Source organism: Rosa rugosa, chromosome 7 (assembly GCF_958449725.1).
Source record: "Rosa rugosa chromosome 7, drRosRugo1.1, whole genome shotgun sequence".
NCBI classification, from domain to species: domain Eukaryota; kingdom Viridiplantae; phylum Streptophyta; class Magnoliopsida; order Rosales; family Rosaceae; genus Rosa; species Rosa rugosa.
Window position 1 is genome coordinate 26,820,954 of NC_084826.1, and position 10,530 is coordinate 26,831,483.

A 10,530-nucleotide genomic window follows, 5' to 3' on the forward strand; every position below is an offset into this window, starting at 1 on the left:
GAATCGCTGAAGATACTAAGGTGCTGGACGCCTAGTTCCCGGGCGATCTGTAGACCTGCTATGAGTGCCTCGTATTCTGCGGCATTGTTGGATGCCTTGAAGGCGAACTTGAGGGCGTACTCGTAGACTTGGTCGTCCGGGCTAATTAGCAGGATACCGACGCCACTTGTCTTTTTGTTAGATGCTCTATCAACATACAAACGCCAAGTGCTTAGTGGGGGTGGGTCCGGGGATGGCGGTTCAGGTGAGCCCGGGGATGGATCCTTAGAGGGGATTAATTCAGATATAAAATCTGCCGCTGCTTGGCCCTTAATAGCTGTCCGGGGTTGGTACTTGATGTCGAACTCCCCCAATTCGATGGCCCATTTAATTAATCTCCCCGATGTCTCCGGCTTCTGTAAAACCTGCCTCAATGGGTGATTAGTGAAAACAGTAATTGAGTGTGCCTGAAAATAGTGTCTTAGCTTCCGGGCCGACACTAGGAGGGCCAATGCTATCCTTTCAATGTCCGGGTACCTGGATTCAGCACCAGTGTAACCTTTTCCGGCGTAGTACACCTGGTACTCGCACCCGGAGTCCTGCCTGACCAGAGCGGAGCTTACGGCGGTCGAGGATGCTGCTAGGTATATGTATAGCATTTCTCCGGGTATGGGTTTGCATAGCAGAGGTACCGCTGCCAAGTATGCCTTGAGGCTGAGAAAAGCAGCCTCGTGCTCTGCGGACCAAGCTATTACCTCAACGTGTTGGGTTTTCAGTAACTTGAAGAAAGGAGTGCACTTGTCCGTGAGTCTTGAAATGAATCTTGACAGGGCGGCCACCTTACCTGTAAGGGACTGGACATCGTTCCGGTAAGTGGGAGATACCATGTCTAATATGGCCTGCACCTTTTCCGGGTTCGCCTCAATTCCTCTGTGGCTGATGATGTACCCAAGGAACTTCCCGACTTCGACACCGAAAATGCACTTCTGTGGGTTAAGCCGCATACCGTTGCGTAATATGATAGCAAAAACAATTGATAAGTTGGTCACGTGGTCCTCTGAGGTTAAGCTTTTTACCAACATATCGTCCACGTATACCTCCGTGGTGGTCCCAATGACATCTACAAACATGGAGTTGACAAGTCGCTGATAAGTAGCACCTGCATTCTTTAATCCGAACACTATGCCAAAAAGGCCTTCAGACGACACGCATCAGACGACATAAGTTTTGTTTTATGTCGTCTGAGTTTTTCAGACGACATAATTTTTTTTTCTGTTGTCTGAATATATACTAAAACCATACTGGTTTAATTTGGAAAAATGGTGAGCATTCAGACAACACATTTGTGTAGTTGTAGAAGGTGGTGATTTCCTATCTCAAATTTGGATAAATGGCAAGAATTCAGATAACACATTTGTGTAGTTGTAGAAGGTGGTGATTTCCTATCTCAAATTTGGATAAATGGCAAGAATTCAGATAACACATTTGTGTAGTTGTAGAAGGTGGTGATTTCCTATCTCAAATTTGGAGGGATATCCAAAAGTTGATTGAGTCTTTTCCCTCTCAAATAGCCACGCCCTAGTTAACTGAAAAATGTTGTGACATTCAAACAACATTTAAATGTTGTCTAAATGTGGGGGTTGTTTTAAAATTTCCTAAATTATTTTGACTTGTGCTATTTGACATTTTGACATATATCCCTTCTCACTCAGTTCGACCATGACTAAACACTACTCAAACATCACCCCGCGCGCTCTCTCCTTCTCACTCAACTCTCTCAACTCGACCTAGAACTCGCGAAACTAGAAAACTCAAACACCAGCCTCTCTCCTTCTCATTGTGCTCTCTCAGATCTCGATTTTCACTCTCTCTATTCTTCTTCATAGTCTCTCCTTCTTCTTCTTAGTCTCTACTTCATCTTTCATGTTCGTATTAATGGAGCTCTCCAGCAAGAGCTGTTTTCAAATCGGATATTGGTAAGCAATTTAGGGTTTCAATCATTTTGTAGTTTAGGATTTCGACGGGGTTCAATCTTCGATTGATTTTAGGGTTTTTTTTTCTGCAAATGATTTGTGTTTTGGGGTTTTTTCAACTGGGTTCTTCCATGTTGTCAAACAAGAACTCTTTCTTCTTTCAATTAAAGCTGATTTGTGTTTTGGGGTTTTGAGTTTGGGTATAGTTCTTCAATTTTGTAACACGTTTCTTCTGTTTTGTTGGTCTTGTTAGGGAAACTTGGTGCTACAAAAGGATTTGCTGGCAAGGCTCACTGCTCGTAGTGTAGTGCAGAAAAACAGAAGGCTTGTTTGTCTAAATTTCTGGGGAGTCTTTTTCCCCAATCAATTTATGGGTCTTGTTTAATCGAGTTCTTCAGTATCAGAAACTTTCTTTTGGTAAGAACACCTACTTTTTGTTAAATCTCTGTTCTTAAATCTATTCAAGGTTGTTGTGGAATGCACTTTTAATTATTATCTGGCTATGGTGACTCCATTAGGAGGATTAGGACTGGAAAGGGTCAAGTTCAATTACTGCACACCATGTGTTTGAAGTTATGCCTCAAAGACAACACCCAAGCTGAACCAGTGGGCTATTCCATGATTTTCGAAAAACCTATACTCCTTGTTTCACTCTCAGTCTTTGATAGCTTAAAATAGACTCTTCAATGATCATTTTGAACCTGGTTTCATGAAAAACGGAGTGAAAATGAGATACTTATGCTATTTTGAAGTTACTGCACTATTTCAGGAATTCTGCAGAATTCAGCGTTCCTGTCATTTCAGATTCTTGTTTGACCATTCATTTGAACTGCGAATAACATGAAATTTTGAAAAATAGTAGCTTTGCATGTCTACTTTAAATATGGAGAGTTGTGATTAAAATCATTGAAAGGATGATTGTTGGTGAATTTTTCTTTCTTGTTACCAGTTTTCTGAGAACTTTTCAACTTGCAGCTTTTGGTACAAGATTAATGATTTGAGAAACTTTTACTCTCTTGTCAGTCCTCAATCTTTAGTACATTGGACTAAACATGCAAAGCATTCCTTGAGTCTTAAATTTCAGTTCGAAAGGTTTCATCCATGTTCAAAAGTAACTACAAAGCTCTGTTTTCTGTGTATTCTGATTAGTGCATTCTGATTAGTGTCTTCTTTTTAAAATAAGTCTATAAAAGTGTGGCTTCATAGATGAGCATATTACCTACGGCCACCAAGTATATTTGGTTCTATGTTCATAATTTATAATGTTTATTTGCTTTCATTATTTATACTTGTTTATAGCCCAACTTCTTTTTGGTACAGATCCGTCGGGCACTTGCTTATATACAGAATGGCATTGGCATCTGTCACCGTGACATCAAGCCTCAAAATTTACTTGTAAGATTATTTTTCCATATGGATGGTTGCTTTTGTATGACTCTAGATATCTTGTCTGATACCGATTCACTGGGTTCCTTAGCAGAGCCATTGGACACATGACCTTTATAAGACTTCTACTGGTTTTACAAAAATTAATCAACTACATGTAATATTTTTTGTATTAAATTTATTGGTTATGCTCAAATCCTACCTGTGCATATTCAGGTAAATCCACACACACATCAGCTGAAACTTTGTGATTTTGGGAGTGCAAAAGTCTTGAGTGAGCCAGACAGAATTGTTGGGGAGCTATTGCAGCCTGGGGGATATCTCAAATTGATTGAGTTGGGTCTTTAAGGTAAGCAATCACCTAATCTAGAATTGTGTGCATTGTGAAATTTTTTAATTTAACTTCATACTTCTGCTGAAGTTGAATGATTATTACTAAACTAGTACCTAAATTTTGATGAACATTGAACAATATCTATTCTCACAAGAAACTTGCTTTAACTTCAATTTGAGTAAGTCACAGAGATCTGAGCAAAATGCTAGCTCTTGGGAGTTCCACTATCAGCTTCAGAGCAAGCAGTGGCTGCAATCATTTGCTCAAAGAGCTTCAGGTCTTTCTCTCTTCTTCACTTTCTGTGTTTCTTGTTGTTTCTAAACAGTAAAATTTGTGACTTTTTCTAATTGGGTCTTCTTCTTCTTCTTCTTGGAAGCTTGCTTTTTCATTATGTGTTTTCAGCCTACTTTTAAGTTTTTTTGCTCTGTCAAAAGGAGAGCATTGATTATTTCGCTAAAATGTGTCATAATGGAGCTTTAAATTAGGGGTCTTTTATGTTTTCTTTGAATTATTAGAGAAAGTAGATTTGTCTTTCCACCTTTTTAAGTTAATAGGCTCCGTGGAATGTGATCTGTTCACCATAGTTTTCAAATTCAGTTTCTTTGTATCATTGTGTATACTCGATCATGGTTTTTATGAAAAATATGTGTTTGTATATATTAGGGATTTTTTTTTTTCCTGTTTTATTTCTATTTTTCTTTTCTTCTAATGGGTTTCGCCAATCTCTGGAATTTCCCACTATTTTCCTTGTAATCATGGTAAAATTGACCGGTTAATTATCTATGTTGTATTCATTTCCTGGCTTTTTGTGTAAGTGTCTTCCTGAATTTTGAAGTTCCTCAATTTTACTTTTCTATTTCAATGGATTTTTTGAGACTAGGGTTCTGTTCACTTGTTTTTCTTATGGGATTTGACTTTCTGTTGGTTCTTCCAAAATGCTCATTCATCTGTGGTAATAAACCAGGGATGCTACTTGGCCGGAATGAAGTTGCTAAAACTTTGGGTTCTTGACTTTTGTTTCCCAATTTCCATAATTCAGCATTACTACTTCATTTATCTTAATTTTGAAGATTTTCTCTGTTATTTTTCTGCTATGCAAGTTTTGATGTGTCATAGATCACAAGAACGGTGCTTGTGTGTTTCCTTTGGTTACTTTTCGAGTTTTCGTTAATAAAATGTTTGTTACCCCATGTACTTCTGGCAAAATTTTCACACTCTCCCGTGAAGTAAAGAAAATGTGAACGGAAATAACCGTTTTTGTGAATGGTGATACAACAATAACCGTTTTTGTGCTTCTGCTTTGCAGCAAATATGGAATGACATTGGTGAGAGCGCGGCAGACCAAGACTGCATGTTGTTGGAGTTGGAAAGGGAATGCTTAGAAGTTTACAGGAGGAAGGTTGATGAAGCTGCCAATACCAAGGCACGCCTTCATCAGTCCGTTGCAGCAAAAGAAGCTGAGCTCGCCACTCTCATGGCTACTCTGGGGGAACTCAATATTGATTCACCGGTAAAGAATCAAAACTCAGACTGTTGTGGAAATGATCATTTATTGACCATTTTTTGTTCTCGTACTAGCAGTTTTGCTCTCCTATTTTCCAATTTGGGTCATTTATTTGTCATATTTGTGATTAATATACTGTGATTGAATGGCTAGGTTTGTTATTGTTTATCATTCAGATCTATATGGGTACATTTGGATTATAATACTTCTCAACTAGAATTTCTTACCACGATTATCAGATGTAGGGAAGAATGCCCTTTGGCTTTTTATAGTTCTGAAGATTCTAGCCTGTAGAAGAATTTTGTTTAATAAGTGTCTTTCCCTTTTATTAAAGGGAAAATCGTCCAAACAGTGTCTAAACTTTTTCAGACTATTAATTTTCATACCTATACTTTGAAAAACATCAAAATGGTACCTGACGATTTAAGCCCGACCCAATTTCCATACCTAACAACAGTAAAAACGTTAACTCCGTTAACTTTTGAGGGGTAAAATCGGTACTTCATATATTTTGGTACAGTAAATCAATTTTAAATACAATGAAAATCCAAAATAATCTCAAAATTTTGGTGTTGCGGAGACTCGAACCCATCCCAACATCTATGCAAACCAAAGCCCCAACCACCAGAATACTTGCACAGTATTAGAATGAGGCAACCAAAAATTGTATATGTATATCATTTTTTTTTAAAAACACTTTCTCTTTGACCATTTTGTATCTTCCTTCTCGTACGTGTTTTGCAGTCTCTGAAAGTATCTCTCTCTCTCCTCCTCCTTCATTCTAGATCTCCAGCCACAAAGTTTCTTACCATTAATTGGAGAAGGAACACATGTACATCCATTTCAACTCTTCGATCCAAAACCAGTTCTTTCCAACACCATAAATCAACAACAATAACAAATCCTTGACAATTGGATTCTTCAACAAAAACCCAAAACTCTTCATTGATCTAACCACACCCAAAGTACGACGAGATCGGCGCCGCGCCGGAGGAGCGCGCGCATGGCATCACCATCAACACCGCAAAGCTCGTGAAGCCCTGAATCCAGTGGCCGGAGCACCAATCTCAGCTTGCAAAGCCCAAACCCGACTCCACCACTCTTCTTCTTCTTCCCAACCCAACAATCCCAGCCCCACTGCTTCACGAATACATCAATCCACACACCTCCGGTCAGAGAGAGAGAATTAGAGAGACCATCTTCTTGATTAAATTGTCCTTGTCCTCGTCCTCGTCCTCTGGCTGCTGCTGCGTTTCGAAGGCCAGACCACTTCTCCCTTCAAGGCCACAGCACACCAGCCCACCACCATCCCACCACCAAGACCAACGCATCGCCGCCGCAACCAGAACCCGACCGCCAACGAAACAAACAACGTTGACAGAGAAAAGCAATCCCCACCCCTCCAAACCCGAACCCGACCACCCACACCATGAAGATCGGTGCCAGACGCCGTCAACAACTCCGACCAAACCCCGAACAGAACTCATCCCCCACCACCTCCATCTCTATCCACGCAAGCCCAACAAACCAGCGCCAAAACACGCGCCACCGCACTGCTACGACACCGGAGACTAACCGCCGCCAACAACATGCCCACCACCCATCCTCCCCACGAATCCACACCGGTCCAGCCAACCAAAACTAGTCCCAGAACAGGCCGAAGAGAGCCAACCCAGATCGGAACGATCCGGAGAGAGCAGATCTGCACCACTATGACGACGACGCACCCCCCAAAACAGCAACCTTCCATCCTTGCCATGCCATGGAATTGCACGATCACCGAGCCACACCACCACTGAACTGGACCACCATCGATCTGGACCTCCACAGATCAGGGCCCTCCCAGACCGGCAAGACACTAAAAACGAAGAAAACTAAGAACACTAAGAAAACAAAGACCCGATAAAAATGCTTTACTGTGTTTTGGTGATTTCTATTGGGATTCTTGTACCCTGTGTTTTCTTGACGAATGTAAGTGAGTCAAGGAAAGACTAATGGAGGGAGTCTGCTTTAAAAGGTTGAATTTTTTTCAATCAAACCAGCACACTCTGGATTTGATATGGTTTGACCGTTTGAGCGTGGTGGGGTGATCTGGAGTTAATTGTGTTAAGTTAATCGTCAGGTTTAATTTATGACATATTGATTGAAAAAAGAGAGTGATTAACTGCCAACAATTGTTGACCCAGTGGCTGAGATATGAGAAGTGAATTAATCTGCCCGAGTTCAAACCATTGCAAGCTCATTTTTTTTATTTCTCTATATATTTATCAGGTTTGGAGAAGATGAATAGTAAAATGACGAAAATATCCTTCAAAAGTTAACGGAGTTAACGTTTTTACTGTTATTAGGTATGGAAATTGGGTCGGGCTTAAATCGTCAGGTACCATTTTGATATTTTTCAAAGTATAGGTATGAAAATTAATAGTCTGGAAAAGTTCAGATACTGTTTGGACGATTTTCCCTTTATTAAATGTTGGTAATACTGTTCTGCTTGGTAATCCTTATATGAACCTTGTGTACTGATTGTGGCTACCAGCTGCTGTTTCAGTTGCATATGTTTACTAATTCACAACATAATTTTACAGATACGGAGAGAAAAGAGATCAAGTTCTTTAAAAGAGAAACTCGCATCTGTTGCACCACTGCTAGACAATCTAAAAATGAAGAAAGAGGCACGAATGAAGCAATTTTCAGATATAAGGACACAAATTGAGAAGATCATCGAGGAAATATCTGGTTACGATCATCTCAACAGTTCTTTGATCAGTTCATTAACCCTTGATGAACATGACTTGTCATCGAGGAAGCTAACTGAATATCAAGCGCATCTGCACACCCTTCAAAAGGAGAAGGTGAGTATATTATGATACGAGCTCACACTGCAAGTTAACTTGGTGATTCTTTGATTATAATTTGAGTTGTGAGGTCCTGGATAAATGGTTGCAACTGCTGTTCTACATCTGTGTAAATGAAATATAGTCATCTTGCTAAAGTGGGAGAATTTAGATAAAATCTTTATCTAAATTGTGCAAATGAGTCGATTGATGCCCAAAAAGTGTTTGGTTATGCTCTTTACAAAGATGGGAAGGATACAACACTGTCTTATCCCTTGGAGGCTTGGAGGCATCTGCTCATATGGACCAGTTTTTCTTCTCTCTGGTCTTAACCCTCGTCCATTACGCTTGTGTCTCCATTTCTTTGCAGCTGCCATCTATGGTGTTGGCCGCTTAATGCTTCCGTTCCCTTCACCTAAATGCATGTGGCTTGGGTTTCTATTGATCTTGGTATGGCAAAGAAATTATTTACACTTTTTTCTTGTGAACACGTTTGTCAATTATGTATAAATTTCCATGTAAACATAACTGGCTACTTATAAATATCTCTCTGGTGTTCTATTTTCAGAGTGCATCACACATCATATTCAGTCTCTTAAGGTAAGTTCTAAGTTTGAATTGGATGTTTGAATTGGTTAATGACTTAATGGGTAGTTGGGTACTGAATCTATTTCAGTTTGAACTTTGAAGAGAAGAATTTTTTCTTCAGTTGTTCACTTCTTCGTATCTGTTTGAATGAGTTTGCTACTTCTAATTTTGGTACTTAGTCTTGATTTGGATGAGGTAGCTACTTCTAATTTTGCTTATTTTCGTGAGTTTTTCTATGGATGAGATTGATTTTGTTTTGTGTTTTCCTTTTGTAAATCATAGTGATTTTCATTACCGGTAGTCTGGTACATATGATATGCTGCTTTCCTTTTTGTATCGAATGATGACGTGTTAAGTACAAGGTTAGTACAGGTCCAAAATAGGAGTAATTGTGATGATGCTTATTATATATGAAGCTTGTCGCCTCTATTGCTTAATGTCTAAAATAAGAGATCCCAGGTCTGTTAGTGTTAGTTAATGCTCTGCTGGTTCATTTTTTATTTTTGTAAGCTGCCGTTTCAATTGGTTAATGCTCTATTGCTCTACTATTTTTCAAATTTTCAATTCTTTGATTTCTTTGATTTTTGATTCTTTGGTGCTTTGTGTGTTTTGTCTTCTTCGCTCTTGGTGTGTTTTGTCTTCGTCTTTTTTTTTTTTTTTTTTTTCCCTTCTTGTTTTGGGTACACAAAGGAAGCCTAAGGCCTGGGAAGGGAAGGGGAGGGGCTAAGCTGGCCTTGGGTTTTGAGTAAATGTTCTAAATGGGGTGCTCTGGTCCCAAAGTGAGTCAGCAATTTACAGGACACTAGGATCAGTAATAAAGCAGTGAGCTAGCAGCAATGTACTTTTCAGGACACCATGACATTATGATCTAACAGTCTACTTGTGTGTACTTTTCAGCAATCAAATGAAGCACTATGTCATGCTAAATAAAGTTTAGGGTCAACCACTGATTTAATCATATGGTATATCACTCCTAGAGGTAACTAAAACGTAAGGAATAATTGAGCTTATGGTAACTGGATTGTTCATTGGAAGATACTGGACTGTTCATGCTAATGGTAACTGCAGCGCGTGCAATTATTTTGGTACATTCAGGATTAACAAGTGCCAATTTGGTTGTCTCCAACCGACTCAACAATGGTATGTATAAACTTGTTTACCACTGGATCAGAAAAAAACATTAAGTACCTATTTACTAATTTCCTATATTCTATCTATGTTTCAGGTATCATGTTCCTCGGTATTGGCTCAAGCCCTACCAAAATTTGTTGGTGGTATTTGAGGAGCTTGCTGGCGATGGTACAAAGATTGATCTTCTGAAAGTCACCCACATGTTGAGAAATGGAAGACCAAGAACCGAGGCAAACTGAAGGAGCAAAAGAAGCCTAAACTTCGTCTAGAGTGTACAAACGAGCAATCCATTTCTACTATTAAATTTTCAAGCTTCAGTACTCCACCTAGAAGCTATGGGAACTGTAACCATGGTACCTATCACACTCGAAACTCTACCGATGTGCTGAATAAGGTACCCTCACAGTAGTGTCACGCTGCTACTGCTTTGCTTCAGTTCAGGGTCAAAAGTTTTTCCATTTACCCAAGTTCAAGATCAATAAAACCTTGGACAAACTTGCAGTATTGCTAGCTATTTTGCTATGTTGTTTACTTGGTTGCCCGAATTGTGTAGTGCTTCTAGTTTATTACCTTGCAGTACTGCATGCATATATTTTGTTGGCTGCCTAGATTATTAGATATGGGCCATTTTGAACTAATGTTCATGATTAGGCTTGTGTACACGAGACGATGATGGATTATTTTCAGAATGATTTTGGATGTGGATTTTATGGTTTCAGGAATAGCCAATTTTAATTTCCAGAATGCATGCATACCAATTGTACAGGGGACTACTAAAATGTGTCATCACAAACTGCAAGC

The 10,530-nt window shown here is 39.4% G+C and overlaps 1 protein-coding gene and 1 long non-coding RNA gene across 2 annotated transcripts; both read left to right on the forward strand.

Moving 5' to 3' along the window:
* Positions 1-3,818: 3,818 nt before the first annotated feature.
* LOC133720058 (65-kDa microtubule-associated protein 6-like) lies at positions 3,819-8,572 on the forward strand. The gene is made up of 3 exons (XM_062146250.1): positions 3,819-3,949; positions 4,979-5,182; positions 7,762-8,572. Exons 1-3 carry the CDS (start codon positions 3,875-3,877, stop codon positions 8,041-8,043), a joined length of 561 nt encoding a protein of 186 aa, XP_062002234.1. The 5' UTR covers positions 3,819-3,874; the 3' UTR covers positions 8,044-8,572.
* A 13-nt stretch (positions 8,573-8,585) lies between these two features.
* LOC133720059 (uncharacterized) lies at positions 8,586-9,914 on the forward strand. Its single transcript, XR_009851653.1, has 3 exons — positions 8,586-8,610; positions 9,496-9,738; positions 9,824-9,914. It is a non-coding gene; the product is annotated as an uncharacterized LOC133720059 (long non-coding RNA).
* Positions 9,915-10,530: the final 616 nt, after the last annotated feature.